Source organism: Anser cygnoides, chromosome 1 (genome assembly GCF_040182565.1).
Source record: "Anser cygnoides isolate HZ-2024a breed goose chromosome 1, Taihu_goose_T2T_genome, whole genome shotgun sequence".
In the NCBI taxonomy this organism is placed as follows: Eukaryota; Metazoa; Chordata; class Aves; order Anseriformes; family Anatidae; genus Anser; species Anser cygnoides.
This window is the reverse complement of record NC_089873.1, coordinates 667,575-686,629: the sequence shown is the minus strand read 5'-3', so window position 1 is coordinate 686,629 and position 19,055 is coordinate 667,575. Positions and strand designations below refer to the sequence as shown.

General features: G+C 69.6%; 4 protein-coding genes and 1 long non-coding RNA gene across 9 annotated transcripts; 1 reads left to right on the top strand and 4 right to left on the bottom strand.

Moving 5' to 3' along the window:
* Positions 1–801: 801 nt before the first annotated feature.
* TYMP (thymidine phosphorylase) lies at positions 802–5,602 on the bottom strand. The gene is made up of 9 exons (XM_066993213.1): positions 4,974–5,602; positions 4,277–4,479; positions 4,060–4,158; positions 3,134–3,263; positions 2,868–2,986; positions 2,586–2,748; positions 1,942–2,172; positions 1,329–1,469; positions 802–1,221 (listed from the first exon to the last, which is right to left on the bottom strand). Exons 1-9 carry the CDS (start codon positions 5,098–5,100, stop codon positions 1,076–1,078), a joined length of 1,359 nt encoding a protein of 452 aa, XP_066849314.1. The 5' UTR covers positions 5,101–5,602; the 3' UTR covers positions 802–1,075.
* A 396-nt stretch (positions 5,603–5,998) lies between these two features.
* Positions 5,999–8,616, bottom strand: CIMAP1B (ciliary microtubule associated protein 1B). 4 transcript variants are annotated; one of them, XM_066993405.1, is made up of 7 exons: positions 8,495–8,616; positions 7,510–7,643; positions 7,210–7,413; positions 7,028–7,129; positions 6,456–6,577; positions 6,236–6,376; positions 5,999–6,150 (listed from the first exon to the last, which is right to left on the bottom strand). In XM_066993405.1, the coding sequence occupies exons 2-7, from the start codon at positions 7,616–7,618 to the stop codon at positions 6,073–6,075; spliced, it is 756 nt and encodes a 251-aa protein (XP_066849506.1). In that variant the 5' UTR covers positions 7,619–7,643; positions 8,495–8,616; the 3' UTR covers positions 5,999–6,072. The 4 variants fall into 4 exon arrangements, with proteins under 4 accessions (XP_066849506.1, XP_066849393.1, XP_066849536.1 ...); XM_066993292.1 differs by lacking the exon at positions 8,495–8,616 and adding an exon at positions 7,854–7,925; XM_066993435.1 differs by lacking the exons at positions 7,210–7,413; positions 8,495–8,616 and adding an exon at positions 7,854–7,927.
* A 143-nt stretch (positions 8,617–8,759) lies between these two features.
* Positions 8,760–12,157, bottom strand: LOC125180756 (struthiocalcin-2-like). Of its 2 annotated transcripts, XM_048052624.2 has the most exons (6): positions 11,617–12,157; positions 10,550–10,637; positions 10,374–10,468; positions 9,927–10,088; positions 9,701–9,806; positions 8,760–9,136 (listed from the first exon to the last, which is right to left on the bottom strand). In XM_048052624.2, the coding sequence occupies exons 2-6, from the start codon at positions 10,614–10,616 to the stop codon at positions 9,069–9,071; spliced, it is 498 nt and encodes a 165-aa protein (XP_047908581.1). In that variant the 5' UTR covers positions 10,617–10,637; positions 11,617–12,157; the 3' UTR covers positions 8,760–9,068. The 2 variants fall into 2 exon arrangements, with proteins under 2 accessions (XP_047908581.1, XP_066849633.1); XM_066993532.1 differs by lacking the exon at positions 11,617–12,157 and having other exon boundaries at positions 10,550–10,653.
* Positions 10,362–13,312, top strand: LOC106048147 (uncharacterized). Its single transcript, XR_010830092.1, has 3 exons — positions 10,362–10,483; positions 12,614–12,765; positions 12,866–13,312. It is a non-coding gene; the product is annotated as an uncharacterized lncRNA (long non-coding RNA).
* A 3,455-nt stretch (positions 13,313–16,767) lies between these two features.
* LOC125180766 (rheacalcin-1-like) lies at positions 16,768–18,529 on the bottom strand. The gene is made up of 6 exons (XM_066990540.1): positions 18,359–18,529; positions 18,124–18,198; positions 17,721–17,815; positions 17,486–17,626; positions 17,090–17,195; positions 16,768–17,007 (listed from the first exon to the last, which is right to left on the bottom strand). Exons 2-6 carry the CDS (start codon positions 18,185–18,187, stop codon positions 16,940–16,942), a joined length of 474 nt encoding a protein of 157 aa, XP_066846641.1. The 5' UTR covers positions 18,188–18,198; positions 18,359–18,529; the 3' UTR covers positions 16,768–16,939.
* Positions 18,530–19,055: the final 526 nt, after the last annotated feature.

Genomic DNA, 19,055 nt, shown 5'->3' with positions numbered 1-19,055 from the left:
TCCACACCCCATGTCACACCCAGTGTCACATCCAGTGTCACACTTGGTGTCACACCCGTCACACCCGTCACACCTGTCACACCTGGTGTCACACCGCTGCGCCCCCATCACCCCGCGCTGACAGAGGGCGCGAGCAGAGCCTTACCAGGCAGAGACAGGGCGCTGACAGTGTCAGCTCGCGGATGCTAATTAGCGTCCTCACTAATCGTGCACTGTGCTCATTAACTAAAGCACGAAGCCTCGGGCCCCTCACCCAGGCCAGTCCCTGATAACGGTGCGAGCCCGTCCCCAGGAGCTGGGAGGAACTGGTCCTGAGGGTGGGCGAGAGCCGAGGAGCGGCTGGGTCTGCGCCGAGGGCAGCGGGCGGCCGGCAGGGACGAGGAAGGGCCGCCAGCCTTCGTCCCCGCTGAGGCCAGGAGCGGAAGGGCGGGGGCTCGCTTAATCGCGTTAATGATCTCTAAATAAAATAATCATTATTGAATCCAGGGATGGAAGAACGGGGGCTCGCTAAATCGCATTAAAATAGATGTTGCTGAGTGTCTTTGCTTACTGCTGTGCAAATTAACTGAAACGAGGAGTCCGAGGGCCCCTCACAGAGGATGTTCCCTGACACAAATGGGGAACCTGTCCCAAAAGCCTGCTGAGACCGACCCTGCGGGTTGGGCGAGAGCCAAGGAGCAGCTGAGCCTGCGCACAGGCAGGGGGCCAGCCGGTGGTGATGAAGAGGAGTTATCAGCCTTCATCCCCACGGCCCCCGGCGACCACCACCAGCAGACACTGCGCAAGGCAGGCGGGAGGAGCTGATGGAAATGACTCCTTGAATTAATTTTAATACGAAGCGGGGACAGGTTATGTGTGTGTATAGGCGCACTGGGAAACTTCATGCGCATGCAGCCCTTTGCTGCGTATGGCCATGGCAAGTTGCCGCGTTGGGGCGCACACGACTTCGGTGAGACTGCCCCCGTGCTGCCCAGCGCTGAATAAACACACCCGCTTCACAGCCCTACCGATGGTGGAGCCTGTTTTCCTGAAGCCAGCTGCCCGTCGTCGTCGTCATCGCCGTCCCTGCGTGCGGTCAGGGCGCGCCGCAGGGCAGCACGGTCTCGGCGACGCGGGGCGCGGCGGTGCCGGTGCCGGTGCCCAGCAGCAGCGCGTCCTGCAGGGCCTGGCGCTGCTCTGCCCTCAGCGCCCCGTCGTGGTGCAGCCGCAGCCAGGGCTCCCCTATGGTCGGGCAGCACGTGGGCACAGGGTGGGGGGCACGGGGATAAGGGGCACGGGGATGGGGTCCCCATACCACCACCGCCACCCCCCTGCCGCCGCCCCCTTACCTTCCCGCAGGTGCTGCCCCACGGCCACCAGCACCTCGGCGCCCACGCGGGGGTTGATGGCTTCCCCGGCACGCGTCCGGCCGGCCCCCAGCTCGTGCAGCACGTGGGCCAGCGGCAGTGCCTCGATCTGCTGCACCGTGCCTGGGCCAGCAGCAGCATCACCGCACCGCACCGCACCGGGCACCAGGGTGGCGGGGAGCAACGGGGGTGCACCGGGATGTGGGGGTGCTGAGCATCAGGGGGACACCGGGCACCGGGGTGGCGGGGAGCAGCAGGGGGGCACTGGGACATGGGGGTGCTGAGCAGTGCAGGGGTACCAGGACGTGGGGGTGGTGGGGAGCATCAGGGGGGCACTGGGATGTGGGGGTGCTGAGCGTCGGGGGGGCACTGGGCCTGGGGGTGGTGGAGAGCAGCGGGGGGACATTGGGATGCAGGGGTGCTGAGCAGCGGGGGGGAACCAGCACATGGGGATCTGGGGCTTGGCAGGGGGCTGAGCACCCCGTGGTGCCCACAGGGGTGGTGCTGGGGGGCTGGGGCTCAGGGCATGGGCAGGGGGCACGGGGCTGCGGGTGGGGATGCAGGGTGCTGGCAGGGACCCCCGGCCCCCCCTCACCTTCGCGGGGCGCCAGCAGCTCCTCGCGGGTGCCCGCCTGCCCCAGGACCTGGCGGCGCTGCTGGGGGGTCCCCGCGCAGAGCAGGCGGGCGGTGTCGGGGGGCACCCCCTGCGCCCCCAGCATGGCCTCGAAGGTGCGCAGGGCCGAGCCGTCGTCCAGCGCCCGCGCCAGCCGCTCCTGGCCCTGCTCCGCCGTCGGGGCCATCCCGCTCTGCCACAGCAGCAGCCCGCCTGCGGGACATGGCACGGCGCTGGGACCCCTGTGCTCCCCCCACCCAGGGTGCAAGGAAGGGCTGGGGGCCAGGAGCAGCCCCCCAGCAATGAGCTGGGGGGAGCCTGGGGGCTGGGGGCAGTGGGTGGGGAGCTACAAGGGGCAGGGGACATGGGTGGGGGTGTGGGGAGGACAGGGACGGGGAGCAGCAGCCTGGGGAGGAGGGTGAGATCTTGGGGCACGGGGCAAGGGGTGGGGAGAGGGCTGGGGGCGCAGGAGCCGGGGGGGGCACAAGATTGGGCAGGGAGCCCGAGCTGCGTGTGGGGCACAGGGAGGGGGGGGGCACGGGGTCTGTGCACGGGTGCAGAGCTGGGGCAGGGGGCTCGTGTGTGGCCTTGGGCAGTGCCCACCCCGTCCCCGTCCCCGTCCTGACCCAGCACCGTCACCAGCTCCCGCAGGTCAGCGGGGCCGCCTCCCTCCAGGCACTGCAGCGCCTCCAGCACCTCCAGCGAGTTGCCCACGCAGCGCCCCAGGGGCTGGTCCATGCTGCTCAGCACGGCCGCCGTGCGGATGCCCAGCTCCTCACCCACCGCCACCTGCGCGGGGGCACCGGGTGTCGTGGCGGGGCAGGATGCGGCCCTGGCACCCACCGGACCGGGGGCGCCGGCCCCAGCGCTGTCCCCAGGGGGGTCCCGTGGGGGGGCCGCGGGCTCACCAGGCTCTGGGCCAGCTCCCGCGCGCTCTCCAGCGTGGGGTACAGCGCCGCGCTCCCGAACTTGACGTCCAGCACCAGCGCTGAGATCTGCTCCGCCGCCTTCTTGCTCAGGATGGAGGCTGGGGACGGGGCAGCCTTGTGGGTGGCAGCAACCCCGGCCCCACAGACCCAGCCCTGCACCCACTCCTGGGGCCCTGCTTGGACGGAGCGGGGGGGGGGGGGGGGGTCCTGTCCCAATGCCCCCGCACGCCCCAGCCCCCCGGTACCTGTGATGAGGGGGAGGCTGTCGACGGTGGCGGTGACGTCCCGCAGGCTGTACAGCACCCGGTCAGCCGGCACCAGCTCCTCGCTCTGCCCCACGATGCAGCAGCCCACCTGCTCCAGGATGCTCTGCATCTGTGGGGCCGGGGGCATCGGTGTCCTGCATCCCGCATCCCACCCGCATCCTCCTCCCCATCCCCATCCCACGTCCCACCTGGGTCCCATCAGCACCCCATATCCCATCCACATCCCGAGTCTGTCTCATCAGCATCCCACGCCTCGTCTGCATCCCGCAGTCCTTCAGCATCCCGCATCCCGTTGGTGTCCCACATCCATCAGCATCCCACATCCCATCCGTATCCTGCATCCCGTTGGCATCTTGCATCCCATCCACATTCCATCAGCATCCTGCATCCCACTGGCATCCCACATCCCGTCAGCACATCCTGCATCCCATCAGTGTCCCACGTCCCGCTCCATGCCATCCCGGCCCTCTGCCCCCTCCCTGCTCCCCCCTGCACTGCCGCTGTTTCCCGTTGTCCCCTCGTGGGCCACCCCCTGTGCAGTGTGCGTGGACCAGCGGGGTCTGTGAGTGCCGGGGTGACCCCAGTGCACCACCCGCCTGTCACGGCGGGGGTTAGGGGCAGCTGCCCCCACGGGCAGAGCCTCAGCTCCAGCCAAACGGGAACAGAGCGGCCCCGTGCCAGTGGGATGGGCAGGGGGTGTGTGGCCACTTGTCCCCATCCTCATCCCCATCCCCGTCCCTGTCCCTGTCCCTGTCCCTGTCCCTCTCCCTGTCCCCGTCCCTGTCCCCGTCCCCGTCCCCGTCCCCATCCCCATCCCCGTCCCCATCCCCATCCCCATCCCCATCCCCGTCCCCATCCCCATCGCTGTCCCTGTCCCGTGTCCCCACCCCGTGTCCCCCCCGCACCTGCTCAGGGCTCTGGGAGACGCAGAAGCCGGGGATGGCCTCCAGCTTGTCCAGCGTGCCCCCGGTGTGCCCCAGCCCGCGGCCGCTGATCATGGGCACCTGCGGGCGCAGGCGGGTGGGCGCAGGCGGCGGCGCGGGGACCCTGCGGTGCCGCTCCGTCCCCGTCCCCGTCCCCATCCCCGTCCCCGTCCCCGTCCCCGTCCCCGTCCCCGCTCACCTTGCAGCCGCACGCGGCCAGGGCAGGGGCCAGGGCCAGGCTGACCTTGTCCCCGACGCCGCCCGTTGAGTGCTTGTCCACCAGCCGCCCCCGCCAGCCCGGCGGCCAGGCCAGCAGCCGGCCCGAGGCCGCCATGGCGCGCGTCAGCGCCAGCGTCTCCTGCGCGTCCATGCCCCGCAGCCGGATGGCCATCAGCATGGCGCCTGGGGGCGGGGTGGGGACCCCAGTGACCCCCGCCTGGGAGCCCCCAGTGCCCCCAGTGCCCCCCGCCTGGGACCCCCCAGTGCCCCCCAGTGCCCCCAGCCACATCCCCCCGCTGTGTCCTACTCCCTTTTGCTGTCCCGTGCCAGGAGCCCCCCTGCCCCCCATCCCTCTCATGTCCCCTCAGTGTGTCCCCAGCCCGTGTCCCCCCCCAGCCCTGCCACGTCCCAGCTGCCTTTGGCCGTGTCCCTGTGCCAGGTCCCCTGGCTGTGTCCTCCCCAGGGATGTCCCCGGGTGTGTCCCCCCATGCCCTATCCCCACCACGTCCCCGTGCCATGTCCCGCACCGTGCCCCAGCTGCTCCCGTGCCCCACCTGCCCCCTGCCTAGCGACATCCCCCCACCACCAGCCCCCTCCTGCCTCCCCCTTGTCCCGTTCCAGGTCCCCCCAGTGCACTCCCGTGCTGTGTGCCCCCCCCGGCCCCGCCATGCCCCCACCGATCTGGCCCTGCTCCGCAGAGCCCTCGGTCACGCCGCGCACGAAGCTCTGGATCTCCTCGTCCCGCAGCTGCTCGCCGTCCCGCTTCCTGCGGATGAGGGCCGGGAGGGAGAGCTGGGCGTCCATCGCTGCTCCCCTGCCGCTGTCACCGCTCCCGTGCCACCGGCACCGCCTGCCCAGCCTGGCCCTGAGCCCGCGGCACGGAGGCGCCTTGGGCACTGGACTCTGCCCCCAGGGCAGGGAGCGAGGTGGCAGGGCTGGGGCTGGGGCTGGGGCTGGGTGCCCTTGTCCCTTCCTGGCTGTCCCCGGTGTCTCGGTTCCCGACAGTGACGTGGGGCAGGTGCAGGGCTCTGCGTGTCTCTGCCTGCCTTGGCACTGCGTGCGGCTCGGCACCCTCCACACCCACGGAACCCGGGGTGGGTGCGGCACCCACAGCTCCCACGGTGCCCACAGCACTCCCAAGGTGCCCTCAGCACCCCTGGCACCCCGGTCCCGCAGTGCCTTGCTGATGAGTGTCCCCTCCCTGTCCCCACAGGGCCGTGGTGGCAGTGGCACGGCCACTGCGGTGGCGCAGAGCACAGGAGGCAGCGGCACGGCCCCGACCCGATCGCTCCCAGCCCACCCGTGCCCGTGGTGCCAGCACCCACGGGGCTGTGGCAGGAGTGGCTGCAGCGTCACCGGGCTCAGCAGACGTGGGGTGGCAGGGGGCACCTGTGGGGTCGGGGGGACAAGGGGTAAAGGGATGTGAGGGACATGGGGGCTTGGGGAGCACGAGGGGACACAGGGAGATAGGGAATGCATGGGGACACAGGGATGGGATGGGATGGGATGGAGATGGGATGGAGATGAGATAGGACAATATAGGGAGGGGACAGGATGGGATGCAGCAGCCAGGCTGGGGCAGCCCGGGGCATGGTGGGGCGATCCCCACCTCCCGTTGCTCCCCGCCCCCCCTTGCTCCCCAGCCCTCCCAGAGCCCCAGACCAGGCGGGGCAGGCGCAGCCCCTGTCCTGGCGACGCGCTGAGACACGAGGCGAGCGACTGAGTCTTTCGGCACCGAACTTTTGCCATCAGAGGCCGACCGCCCCCACGACCCCCCTAGTCGGGCACATCCACGATGAGCGGGGCCAAGTAGTCCGAGTGCCGGATCCCGAACGTCAGCCCCTGCGGCCGGCCCTGGGGGCGAGGTGGTGGTGAGGGCTGGGGGCTGCCCCCCGTGTCCCCACCGCCGCGCCCCGCGGTGCCGCCACCGTGGCCTCACCGTGCTGGGGCTGTAGGCGCCGGGCCCCGGCTTGACGGTGCTGTCCCCGGGGGGCGCGTTGCGCGCCAGCATGCTGTACTGCGGCGCCCGGCTCTTGTAGACGTTGGCGTCCACCACGCGGTAGTTGCAGGGTCCCGGTGTCTGTGGGCAGAGGGGGGTGGTGATGCCTCGCTGCTGCCCCCCCCCAGGTGCCCCCCCGGCCCTCTGGCTCCCCCCTCACCTTGCACAGGTCCTCGTAGAAGGCGCCCACGTTGCTGCGTCCTGGCATGGAGTAGTTGGGGGCCGAGCTCTTGCTGACAATGCGGGGCCCCAGCATGGGGGGCAGGCGGTACGCGGCGGGGCCTGGGGGGGGCGAGGGGATCAGGAGGTCCGGGGGGGGTCACGGGGCAGTGGGCGGCGGGCTTCAACCCAGGGGGAGAGGGGGGAAGAGGGGCTCAGCCTGGGGATGGGGGCTCAGTTCAGGGATGGGAGCTCAGGTGAGGGATGGGGGGGGGGCTCAGTCTAGGGATGGGGGGCTCAGCCTGGCAATGGGGGCTCAGTTCAGGGATGGGGGGGCTCAGCCTAGGGATGTGGGGGGTCAGTCTGGGCATGGGGGGGCTCAGCCTGGGCATGGGGAGCTCAGCTCAGGGATGGGGGGGGCTCAGCCCAGGGTTGGGAAGGCTCAGCCTGGAGGTGGGGGCTCAGTTCAGGGATGGGGGGGTCTCAATTCAGGTATGAGGGTCTCAGCCCAGGAATGGGGTCTCAGCCCAGCCTGGGGGGGCCAGGGGGCTCAGCCCACCCCATCTCTCGTACCCGGTGTCTGGTCGCTGGCGAACTCCTTGGTGCGGGAGCGCAGGGAGTAGACGGGCGCGGAGGGGAATGCCCATTTCCCTGCCTTCTCTGGCGAGTAGCAGCCTGCAGCGGGGCGAGAGCAGCACGGCCACGTGGGGAGGGGGCTCCCGCCTGCCTCCCCCCGCACCGTCAGGGCTCCCCACCTGGCCCAGGCGTCCGGAAGGGCTCCAGGTCCCGGGGGCGGCCGTAGATGGAGTACGCTGGGATCCCGTCCTTGCCCTTGGCGGTGGTCCTGGGGGGCAGCAGGTACGCGGGCCCCGGGGAGCGGTCGTCCCCGTGCTGCGCCGTGCGGGCGCCGAAGCTGTAGGCGGGCGCGCGGTGCCGGGACGGGTCGTGCAGCCGGTACCCTGCGTGGGGTGGGGGGCATGGTGGGCACGGGACCCCCCCTGTCCCCCCATGGCACCAGAACAACCCTCCCACACCTTCCCACCCCCCCAACTCACCGACATTGGTGGGGAGCCCGTACTTGGGCCCGGGGCTGCTGTAGAGGGCGGCGATGGGGCCGCGGGGGCGGTGGGGTCTCCAGGTGCCCACCCAGGCGCTGGTCGACATGGCGGGCACGCGGCTCTGCCCGGCCCTGCGCGGAGCGAGGGCGGTCCGTCAGCGGGTGCCCACCTCGGGGGGCTCACCGAGGGATGTGTCCTCCCCTTCCCCTCCCCTCCCCGCCACCCAGCCCCCAGCAGGGTCCCGGTCCCCAGGAGCGGTGCCCCCCGTCTGGGTGCTGTGCAGTGTCCCAGTCCCCGTCCCCATCCACGTCCCCCTGCAGCGGGGCCGGGGCCGGGCTCACCCTGCGGAGGTCCTGGGGCACAGCCGAGCAGCCGGGGGGTCACAATGGCCCCCGTGGGTGGGGGGCTCCGGGTTCTAACCCCCCCCCCCCCCCCCCCCCAACCCCGGTACCTGTGAGGCTGAGCAGAGGCCGTGCCCTGGCTCCTGGGGCAAAGGACCCCGGGATTGCCCCCGGGATCGCCCCCAAGTGCTGGGGGAGCCCCAGCAGCCCAAAACTGAACCAGGAGGATCGGGACCCAGCACCCCCTGGATGTAGCCCCAGCACCCCCAGATGCAGCCCCCAGCACCCCCTGGATATAGCCCCAGCACCCCCTGGATGTAGGCCCAGGACCCCCTGGATTCAGCCCCAGCACCCCCTGGATTCAGCCCCCAGCACCCCCAGGATGCAACCCCAGCACCCCCTGGATGTAGCCCCCAGAACTTCCAAGATGAATCCCCCAGCACCCAATGGATTCAGCCCCAGCACCCCCTGGATGTAGCCCCCAGCATCCCCTGGATGCAGCCCCAGGACCTCTGGATGCAGACCCAGCACCCCCCCAATGCAGCCCCAGCACCCCCAGAATGAAACCCCTGCACCCCACGGATGCAGCCCCAGCATTTAGGGTCGGTGCCCCCCCAGACCAAGCAGGGGTCGCCCCTTACCTTCTCTGCCTGGGTTTGGGAGCCGTGGGCCCGTCCCCTGCCCGTTACTACGGCACCCGGGACAACAAACGGCGCCTGCAGCCCTGCGCAGGACTGGGACCTGCGGCCACGGCCACCCGGCTCCCTCGTGTCCTGGGGGGGCTGCAGGCGGGGGGCTGCCCCACTGCGGGGCCAGGCTGCGCCCGGGGGCACGGGCATGGGGGGGCTGCGGGGTCAGCGAGAGGTCACAGGGGTCCCTCTGGCCATGGGGTCCCTCTGGGACTGCAGGAGCCACACTGGGGGCTTGCGGGTCTCTGAGGCCAAGGGGGTCTCATGGGGTCCATGGGGGTGGGCAGTGCGCTGCAGGGCTGCCCAGAGACTCCCTGTGCCGTCCCCGTCCCCATCCCCACCCCATCCCTGTCCCCGTCCCATCCCATTTCATCCCATCTCATCTGGGACCAGGCTGAGATCAGGGCCTTTATTGGGGGCCGGAGGCTGTGCCCGGGTGGGCAGGGGCAGGCAGGGCAGGCACCGCGGGTGCTGCGGGCACTGCGGGCACCGGGGGTGCTGGGGGCAGTGTGGGCGCTGTGTCGCTCTAGGAGAGGGACTTGCAGATGAAGGGTTTTCTGTCGCTGCAGGCTTCTGCTTCCCACGTGGTGAAATCTGGAAGGGAAAGGCGCCGTGACCCCCCCAGCACAGCCCATCCCGCCGGCAGCCGGCACCGGGCCCCGGCAAGCACAGGGCCAGGTCCTGCGGCTGCCAGCCCAGGGCACCGAGCGTGTGTGGGCACGTGCGTGTGTGTGTGTGTGCGTGCACATCTGGGGGTGTGCGCACACATCTGGGGGTGTGTGCACATCTGGGGGTGTGTGCACAACTGGGGGTGTGTGCACATCTGGGGGTGTGTGCACATCTGGGGGTGTGCATGTGTGCAAATGATGAGCGCCTGTGCGTGCGGTGTGTATGTGCGCTTGTGTGCATATGTGCACACGTAGTGGGCAGGTGTGCACAGTGGGGCTGTGAGCACATGTATGCATGTTGGCAGCATGCACGTGTGTTCACAGAGCACGCCCATATGTGTATGTGTGTGCATGTGTGTGCACGTGTCTGTGTGTGCCTGCACAAGCCACCCGAGGGCTGCCCCAGCCATGGCCACGAGGCTGCGGGGCTTGGCCAGTGCCGCACACAGTGGCACTGCCGCCAGTGGCGGTGCCCCGGTGCCGGGCTCACCCGTGGCGTCCTGCAGCGCGGCGCAGGCTCTCCGCCTGCTGAGGGCCGCCCGGTGCCAGGAGTTGTACGCCACTGCCGTGCCGTCCGACCACTGCCAGCTGCGGCTCTGCGGGGGGACAGGGCAGTGCTGGGACCCCCCAGGGAGCCCCCGCACCCCCAGCCTGGGAACATCCCGGGGCTGCCTCAGAGAGGGGAGTCCGGGGCCCTTCCCCGGGGCTTTGCTCACCCGCAGAGGCCGGTGGAGGCCGATCCAGACCTCCTCGTCCAGCTCCTCCTCGCTGGCGTCGCTGGAGCGGGAGGAGAAGAGCAGGTCCACCACGGCCTGCAGCTCCTCCTCGCTGTGCACCGAGGCCAGGTGGGTCCTGGAGCCGAAGCGCCGGCAGAAGGCCTGCGGCAGGGAGGGCAGCGTGACCCCAGCCCCCACCTCCCCAGGAGGAGGGCGGTGGGAGCAGTGCCGGGGCTGTGGGGACGTGGGGGCGCGTGGTGCCTGGCACCGCTGTGTGCTCTGCCTTGGCGCAGAGCAGCAGTGCCACCATGGTGACAGCCGGTCCGGCGAGGGAAGGGAGCCCTTGGAGAGGGTCCCCGTCCTGGGGTGGCCCCAGAACGCTGTGACACGACCCCCCAGGGCCGCAGAGCCCAGCCACTGCCCGCATTGCGCCCTGCAGCCACTCACCTCGGCCCTGTTCCAGCTCAGCTCCCAGGGGAAGAAGCCGAGGCAGCCCCCGCTGACGGGCACCCAGCCCGGGGTGCAGTCGGACAGCTCCCGCCCTGCAGAGGGACCGGGTGAGCGAGGGGCAGTGGGGGCACAGCGGGGCACGGTGGGGCTTGGGGGGGGCACGGGGCACTCACCCCACAGCGCGGGGACCAGCAGCAGGCAGCCCAGCAGCCAGAGCCCCGGCGTCCACGTCGGTGCCATGTCGCTTCCCTGGGAGGACACCTGGGACGGGGCCTGCTCAGCACCCTGCTTCTGGGGGCTGCCTCGGCTGAGCCCCCCACCCCTATTGACCCAGGGGCTGGGGGTGGCGGGGCCTCCCCTTGTGCCCAGGTTGGAGTGGGGGGCTCAGGCAGGGGTGCGTGGGGACCCCAGCACCGTGGGCGTGAGCACCATCGAGTGGGGGAGCAGGGAGCATGGGTGCAGGGTGGGGAGCAGGGTGCAGGGGCAGGGGGTGCAGGGATGCGTGGTGTGGGGGAGTGTGGGATGCAGGTGTTCAGGGATACAAGGTGGGGGGCACAGCATGTGAGCTGCAGGGTGCAAGGTGTGGGGTGCAAGGTGCAGAATGTGAGGTGCAAGGTGCAGGGTTGCAAGGGTGCAAGGTGCAAGGATGTTGGAGTGCAGGGTGTGGAGTGCAGGGTGTGAGGATCAGGGCACTTCATTGTGGGTCTGTGGGTGCAGGGATGTAGGGAACAAGGACACCGGGCACAGGAATGAGGGTTACAGGTGTGGGGTAGCAGTGCTGGGGCACAGAGGTGCAAGGATGCAACTTACAGGGGTGCGGGGTTACCAGGATGCAGGGTGCAGGGATACAGAGCGCAGGGATGCAAAGTTCAGCGATGCGGGGTGCGGGCTTTCGGTGTGCAGAGCTGTGGGGTGCAGGGCTGAGAGTGCAGGTTTGCAGGGTGGAGGTTTGTGGGGTACAGGGCTGTGACGTGCAGGGCTGTGATGTGCAGGTTTGTGGGGTGCAGCGTTGTGGGGTGCAGGGTTGCGGGGTGCAGGTTTGCAGGGTGCAGGGTTGTGGGGTGCAGGGATGCAGGATGCAGGTTTGTGGGGTGCAGGGATGCAGGATGCAGTCTGCAGGGGACCCCGGACTGCTGTGGGGCCAGGCTGGGAGCCTGAGGCTGAGCAGAGGAGCGGGAGCGCAGCCTCCCCTTGCCAGCGACACCCCGGGTGCGGCGGGCAGGGGCTGTGGGGGGCTCACCTGTGTCCGGCGGCAGCAGCAGCGCTCGTGTCCAGGCTCCGGGCGGTTGGCGGCAGCCCCGGGGGTTTTTATCCCTGCGAGGGCAGGGAGGGGTCCGTGGGGAGGCACAACACAAGCGGCCCGAAAATGTCATCCCTTCCCCAAAGCAAACAGGGATCACAAGCGGCGGCCTCATCGACGCACTTGGGAGAGGCAGCGGCGTGTGTCCAGCGCTGCCGGCCTTTGATGGGGCGGGTGGGGGGGGGCCGGGCCCCCACTGCTGTCGTCCTCACCGGGCACGGGGTGGCCGCGCGGGTGCCAAGCTGGAGACGAGGCGCGCTGCGTGGCTGCGTGGCCGCGTGGCCGCGGGCCCCACTCGCCCCGGTGCTGCTCGGTGGGGCCGGGGGCGTCTCCGGCTCCCTGGCACCGGGTGCAGCCCCGCGCTAATGCTGCCCGCGTTCACGCCCCGCGATCAAACGCCTCTGCCCGTGCCATGGCAGGCGCCGGGCCCTGTGCCAAGCCTGACGGTGTGCCAGGAAAGCCCCGTGCCCGGAGCCTGTGGGGGGGCTCCAGGATGGGGAAATGGGGAAATTGGGGGGGGCCTGGTGCCAACGGCTGCAGAGGTGTTGTGCGCCCAGGTGGCTCGGGGCGGGGCAGAGCCCAGCACGGCACCAGTGTCATCCCGGCCACAGCGTGCCCCCAGCAGCCTGGCACTGGGCACGGTGTGGGGTGGTGCGAGGGGGGTCTGGGGGCTGCAGGCACCGGTTGTGGCTGTGCCAGGCTGACTGCTGGCACCCGGGTACACTGCCCGGTGCCACCCGGCCCCGCAGGGCCGCAGGAGGCTCGAGGCTGTGTTTTCTCCCAGGTCCCCCCAGCTCTGCCTTCCGTCCCTGGCCCCTTGGTCCTGCTGCCAGCCGGCGCTGCAGGGCACGGCAGGCCTGGGACAGGTTTGGGGGCGCTGGGCAGAACGAGGACGCTACTGAGCTGCAGTTACAATTAAAGCCGTGTTGTTTCGCAGAGCTCTGCAGTGGTGCAGCACAGGGTCTGTGTTTGGCACAGCTCGGGGCACCCAGCGGCGCTGCAGAGCACAGCCCCAGGGCGAGGAGCGGGGGCACTGCTCGCGCTGACCCCTCCACGGCACCGGTGGCTTGTGTGGCGATTCGGCACGAGGTAAAACAGCACTGGGGCAGCCAGCAGTCACATTGCTCAGATCGTGGACACGATTTCTCAAGTGGGTAACGAATCCGATGGTTGGTGTTGCTCACGCCAGCTGCCACCAGATGCCAGACACGGGTGGCTGGCAGAGCCGGCTCCTCGAGCACCTCGGTGCCGACCTCATTCAGCATCGCCACCGCCCAGCACCCCGAGTTACCGCCTGCAGCCTCCCGAAGCACATTCGCAGGACACAGCCCCGTCAGGATGCCCAGGGCACAAACAGCCTGGGAGGGAAGAGGAGCAGCAGTACCGGCACGCTGCCCTGCCATCGCGCCCCAGGGCAGTTCCAAGGTAACTGCAGGAACTGCGTGCAAGCTTGCAGTGGTTCTGACCTAGAAACATCCTGGACCTGCAATAACGATTCCACAGTTGCAGACAGTGGTGTTTTTGGTAGTCTGGAACTCGGGACGCTTACAGGGAGCGTGATGGTACAATTGCCAAGACCCCGTAACGTCACCGGCCCTGGCTGTACGCGCTGTAGTTTGCAGAGTGATGGTTGGCTGCGTGCTAATGATAATTAGGAAACACACGGCCCAGAAGGCACGTCTGGCTGTGCAGATCACCGTCTCTCCCAGAGAAGCCCATTAAGCCAAATGTGCTTCATAAAATTTGATTGCCCTCCCTGTGCGGTGCTCGCCTGCCCGCACGGCAATGACTCGGCTGGCCGCTGGCACAGGGGGGCTCTGGCTCCGTGGCGCTGGTGCCCGCGAGAGGCACTGGAACCACAGCACGTCTTGCTCCATCAGCATTTTGACCTAAAAATGTAATATTTCACTTTCTGCACAGCCAGCACCTTGCTCCTAACGGGTGCAAAGCGTTTAACCCAGCAGGAAGGCCAGCCAAGCTTCGCCAGCTGGTGCCTGCGGCGTTTCCAGCTTCGGGTGCTGGAAGGATCAGCGGGCTGAGGCTGATTCACTCTTACAGTCCAAAACCACTGGGCCTCCGACTGTCCTTCGGCCTCACAAGGAGGGGCTTGTGAGCCAAAAAATAGCACCTGCCATATTAAAGCTACCAAACCCAAAGGAATCCAACACGGTGCAATTGCCACTCCTGGTGATGGGGACCCGCTGGGTGACCCGGGGCCAGTGGCTCGTGTCCAGGCTCCAGCTGGGGGCCCAGCTGTGGTACCGGGGTGACCTCAAGGGGAGCAGAAGTTGGTGACACCTGCTCCAAGAGCTGGTGTCTGAGCCCGCAGAAGTGCCTGAGTGCCTGAGTATCCGAACCAGAGGTGTAAAGGCACTCGCTGCCTGCCCAGGGGCACGACCCAGCTGCACCCTGCCCGTGTCACCCGGCAGCCCCTGGCCCCAGGACACTGCCTGGCTGAGGCTGGGGTCACCTGGTGTCCTCCCGGCCCCCCCCGCCCCAGCAGGGCCCCCCCAGCCAGTGCCCAGCCCCATGTCCAGGCAGGTTTGGAGACCACTCAGCAGGAGACCCCCCAGGCCCTGGTCCCGGTGCCAGGGCCCAGCCCTGTCCTCGTGCAGCTCCCTGGGGGTCCGAGGGCCATGGGGGAGCCCCCCGGAGCCATCCCCTCCCCAGGCCGAGCAGCCCCAGCTCCCGCAGCCTCTCCTCGCAGCAGGGGGGCTCCAGGCCCTGCAGCATGCCAGGGGCCCTCCTCTGAGCTCCCTCCTGCAGCCCCATGCCTCTCCTGTACCAGGGTCCAGCACCGGACCCAGTTCAGAGCCCTTGGTGTGGGATGGGAACGCCGCGCCCCCTCCTCCACCTAAGGACCCAGGAGCTGGGCCAGGTGGTCCCCAGAGGGAGCAGGACCAAGCGCTGGCACTCAGGGCGAGCGCCGAGGGTCTGGGCTGGAGACCCCGCGGGTGCACGGGGCCCCGGTCCCGATCCCTCAGCCGAGGAGGTCACCGCGTCCTGCTCCGCCTGGCGCCGCCCCTGGTCCCCGCCTGGCACCGCTGGCTGCGGATGTGGTGCGGGCAGCCGCAATGCTGCCAGTGGCGCTGAGTGTGGCACTGACACCGGCACCGAAAGGCTGGCAGACGTCTCTCGCTGTCCACAGGCTGCAGCTCGAACAGCAGGAAGCGAGATGGCTTTATTTGAAAACAACAGGAGCAGCCTAAGTCAGTAACGTTCGCTCAGGAAAGTTTCGGTGAAATCTCATACAACGCGTTTTGTACCTTTCCTTGCCTTCTTATCAACGTGCAGACTGCAGGGAAGGGTTTTGCATGCTCTGGCTAAAGCTGTTTTCTTTCTGTATCCCTCAAAATCCTACAAAACGAAGGAATGACTCGAGACTAGCCTGCAAACTGGTACATGAGGCTGACCTGTTTTTGGGGAGCCGTGGGCGCGAGGCACCTGGGAGCTGCTCGCCGCCCTGCCCCAGCGGCTCTGCTGCCCCGGCACGAGGGCGGCCCCGAGCCCCATGGGGATGGGGACAGGGACAGGGGCACAGCCGGGGTCAGCCGGGGCTGTGGGGCACGGGGACGTGGCAGGACATGGTAGGACATGATGGGACGTGCTGGCAGCGGTGTGACCTGAAGCACCCGCGGTGCATCCCTGCTTCCCAAGCCCCGGCACTGCCCCTGCCCCCCGCGCTGCTTGCTGTGCGGTCAGAGAGCCACAACTGCCTCCCGGACACCCCAACTTCGGGTCACCCCCGAGCCTTATCAGTAACCCGGCTGTGAACTGCTCCCAGGCAGCCGCTGCGGTCCCCAGGCAGCCCGGACCCTCCACCGGCAGCATGACGGGCACACTGCCCCCAGCCCCTGCCCCATCCCTGCCTGGGGCTGCCCCTGGGCCCCTGCCCTGCAGGTGGGGAGCGGAGGCGGTCTGATAGCTCCCTTGTCACACACTGCACCGGGGGCAGCCCGGCAGGCACAAGCAGGAGTAGAGCGTGGGGCTGGGCGCGGACACAAGTGGGCAGGGGCAGGACGGGGATGGGGACAGGGACAGGGATGGGTACGGGGATGTCGTGCCAGAGGCACTTGGCACTTCGGCAGCAGGGACCACTGGCTGTCCCGCTTCTTATTTTGACCACAAACTGTACAAGACCCCCAGATTCCTCTCCATGCCTCTCCTTTAATCCTTCCTCCCTCTCCTCCTATGGAATCAGACTGGCTCCTGCACCCCCCCACACCCCCATCCCTTGTGCACCCTTTGCCTTCCCGCGGGCAGGGAATCCCCCCCCCCCGCCGCCTGCGCTGTGCTCCCTGAGGGGTTCTTGGTGCTCGCTGCTGCGTTGTCTTCGCACCCCCCAAAAGGGCTGCCCCGTCCCTTATCACGGGCACCGAGCTCCAGGTAAATACCTGAGTCTCTGAAAGCGGCCACGGCAAACACGGGCACGCTCTGGCTGATAAGGGGGAGGATAATTTCCTGCTTTGGTGATAACCGCTTGGCAGATACGGGGGTTTCCCCCCAAAAAGCCCCTGACCCCATGGCCCAGGGCAGCCCTGGTGCCCCCATGGCCATATGCGGCCGGGGGGGAGAGCGGGGGGCTGACGGCCCCTCTCCACCCCGGCACGGCCCCGGGCAGCAGCACCGCTGGTCCCGGTGCTGGGCTCGTGACCCCAGCACTCGAGGGCCTGCGGCCCCGGTGCTGAGGCCGGGGCAGGATCCGGCCGTGCCCAGGGTGGGCGACGTCCTCGTGCGCTGGGGGCCTCGGGGGTGTGGGAGAAGTGCCCCAGGGGTCTCTGTGCCCAGCTGTGCCCGTTGTGCCCGGGCCGAGGGCCCCCCTCTGCCGGGAGGCACAGCTGCCCCTTTCCCAAATGAGCTCCGGGTCCCTTCAGCAGTGTTCATCCCTCCGGCCCCTGCCCAATGTGCAGCCCCCCGCCCGCAGGCACACCTCGCCGCTGGCCCGGTATCACACCACACAGGGGGGCAGGACCAGGGGGCTGGGGGCAGAACCCCCCCCCCAGGGGCAGCCCTGCACCCTGCCGCGGCCGGGGGACAGCGCCGAGCGGGGCAGGGGTGCGGCCGGAGGAAGACGCGGCACCAGGGCGTGCTTCGTGTGCGTTTATTGCGGGGTCCCTCGCCACGGTCACAGCAAGGGGGCTGGGAGCGAGGGGGGGCCCAGGGTGTGGGGGCGACGTGCAGGGGGGCAGCCGGCACCGGGGCGGGGGGGCGCGGGGTGCAGGGTGACGGCAGGGCTGGGGGCGGCTCGCTCGCGGCCCCGCTTCTAGGCTGAGTATTTGCAGACGAAGGGGTTCCTCTCGCTGCAGGGGTTGTCCTCCCAGGACATGAAACCTGGAAGAGAGCAGAGCGAGCGCTGGGGCTGGCAGGGACCTTCCCCCCCCCCCCCCGCGGGACCACCAGCGTCCCCGCTCACCCGAGGAGCCCTCCAGCACTGTGCAGTACTTTCCCTTGGGGAACTCGTCGTCGTCCCAGGCAGAGTAGCGCTTCTTGGAGCCGTCTATCCACACCTGGGCTTGGTTCTGGGCCGCGGGAGGAAGAAGGCTGGCGTTAGGGGATGGGGCTGCGCGGGGCTGCGGGCGGCGCGGGGGCTGCGTGGGCACGGGGCCACGATGCTGGGGACACGGTGGGGACACGAGGGGGGGGACGCGGGGGGCGGCCAGGGCCAGGGACCTGCTCCAGGATAGGGACAGCCCAGGGGCAAACCGGGGGCAACCCGGCCTGGCCCCCCTGCACCCGGGGCAGGACACGCGTTCAGGGCACCCACGGAGGGCGGGTTTTGTGGGGGCCCCGGGCACCCCAGGGTGCTCACCCAGTAGTGGAGGCCGATCCAGACATTGTCCTCCTCCTCGCTGCGCTGGAACTTGGCGACGAACCTGGCGACGGCTGTGTGCTCCTCGGGGCTGTGCAGGGAGGCGAGGTGGCAGCCGGCGTGGATCACCTTGCACCAAGCCTGCGGGGGGGTGGGACGGGGGGGTGAGGGGGGGCTGGGGGCTGCCGGGGCAGTGGGGAGCCCGGGCCCCCCCTGCAGCCTGGGGGGCACCTACCTCTGCCTTCCTCCAGGTGAGCTGCTGCCCGAAGTACCCGTAGCAGCTCCCCCTGAAGTCCAGCCAGCCCTTGGGGCACTTGTTCGCCTGCACCCCTGTGTGGCACAGAGAGCTTGGTGAGGGGGGGGTCCGGCCCTGCCCCCCCCAGCCCTGCCCCCCCGCAGCAGGGAACCCAGGGGTGCTCTGCCCCACCTCCACCATCGGAGGCAGGCGCCGAGCCGCTGCTTTTTGGGGCAGCCCCGAGCACCTTCCCCCTCCCATGGGTGCTCCATCCTTGGGGCGATGCAAAGAGCTGGGGGGGCCCCGCGTGTCCCTGGGGCCGGGGCAGGCGGGGCAGCAGCTGGATGGGGCTGGGGGGGTCACGAGAAGGCGAAGGGCAGGGGCTGGGGGCGGGGGGGCTCACCTGGCAGGGAGGGCAGTGCCAGGAAGCCCAGCAGGCAGAGGCCGAGGAACGCGGCTGGTCCCATCCTCGTCCTTCCTGCAAAGAGAGCGGTGATGGAGCGGCGTGGGGGGCACCCACCGAGGGGGGCACCCACCCAGGGGAGCACCCACCCAGGGGGACACCCACCCAGGGGGGCACCCACCCAGGGGGGCACCCACCCAGGGGGGCACCCGCTGCCCCAGCGCCCATCCAGCACCTGTGGCAGAGGCGTGGAGGCGAGCGGGGCTGGTGCAGGATGCGGCCGCCCCGGTGCCTTTATAGCCGCCGCGGGTGGCACCGCTGCGGGCTGGCAGCAAGATCAAAGCTTCGGGCGGCCGCCCCCTGGGATGCGCCGGTCCCTCGGGTGGGTGCCCAGACAGACGGACAGACAGACAGACGGACAGACAGACAGACAGGCCCCTGACCGCCTGAGGGCCCCCTGGCCCCAGCCCCCTGGCCCCAGCCCCCTGGCCCCGAGCCCCCAGCCCTGCTTTGGCCACGCTTTTTGTACCCCGGCCAGCCCCAGGGGATGCTGCAGAGGCGTGAGGTCGGCCCCCCACTATTTTGTGCCCCCCCCCCCCCCCTTGTCTCCTTGCTGGGGTCCCGAGCCCCTGACACTGGGGGGGGGGTCACAGCTGACTGCTGCACATCCTGCAAAGCGCAGAAGTCCCCTGGGAGCCGGCCCCTCCTTGGCAAGGCTGGGCAAGAGCCCCCCACATCCCACAGGGCGGTGTCGCCAAGGGGTCCCCAACACCCCCTGCCCTCGGTGCTCTTTGCACAGCGTTTGCTGACCCCCCAGGCCCCGATGGCCCCATGGCACTGGGGTACCCCCGGTGCTCTGGTCACTGCCTCGCAGCCGGGGCTGGCAGTGGGGGCCCTGGCACATCGCTGATCACTGCCGAGGGACCGAGTGA

Bases quoted from the DNA above. Each gene is read 5' to 3' on its own strand.
- TYMP (XM_066993213.1), bottom strand. From the start codon at position 5,100: ATGGACGCCCAGCTCTCCCTCCCGGCCCTCATCCGCAGGAAGCGGGAC. The intron at 2,987-3,133 runs GTACCGGGGGGC...CCCCGTCCCCAG, and splicing joins CAGCCTCCCCCTCATCACAG to CCTCCATCCTGAGCAAGAAG. The intron at 1,222-1,328 runs GTAAGGGGGCGG...GCCCGACCATAG, and splicing joins GGGGCAGCACCTGCGGGAAG to GGGAGCCCTGGCTGCGGCTG.
- CIMAP1B (XM_066993405.1), bottom strand. From the start codon at position 7,618: ATGTCGACCAGCGCCTGGGTGGGCACCTGGAGACCCCACCGCCCCCGC. The intron at 7,130-7,209 runs GTGGGGAGCCCT...GCCCCGCTGCAG, and splicing joins CTTCCGGACGCCTGGGCCAG to GCTGCTACTCGCCAGAGAAG. The intron at 6,377-6,455 runs GTGAGGGGGGAG...CTCTGCCCACAG, and splicing joins TCTACGAGGACCTGTGCAAG to ACACCGGGACCCTGCAACTA.
- LOC125180756 (XM_048052624.2), bottom strand. From the start codon at position 10,616: ATGGCACCGACGTGGACGCCGGGGCTCTGGCTGCTGGGCTGCCTGCTG. The intron at 10,089-10,373 runs GTGAGTGGCTGC...TCCCTGCCGCAG, and splicing joins TGAGCTGGAACAGGGCCGAG to GCCTTCTGCCGGCGCTTCGG. The intron at 9,807-9,926 runs GTGAGCAAAGCC...GTCCCCCCGCAG, and splicing joins GCCTCCACCGGCCTCTGCGG to AGCCGCAGCTGGCAGTGGTC.
- LOC125180766 (XM_066990540.1), bottom strand. From the start codon at position 18,187: ATGGGACCAGCCGCGTTCCTCGGCCTCTGCCTGCTGGGCTTCCTGGCA. The intron at 17,627-17,720 runs GTAGGTGCCCCC...ACCCCCCCGCAG, and splicing joins TCACCTGGAGGAAGGCAGAG to GCTTGGTGCAAGGTGATCCA. The intron at 17,008-17,089 runs GTGAGCGGGGAC...GCTCTCTTCCAG, and splicing joins AGTGCTGGAGGGCTCCTCGG to GTTTCATGTCCTGGGAGGAC.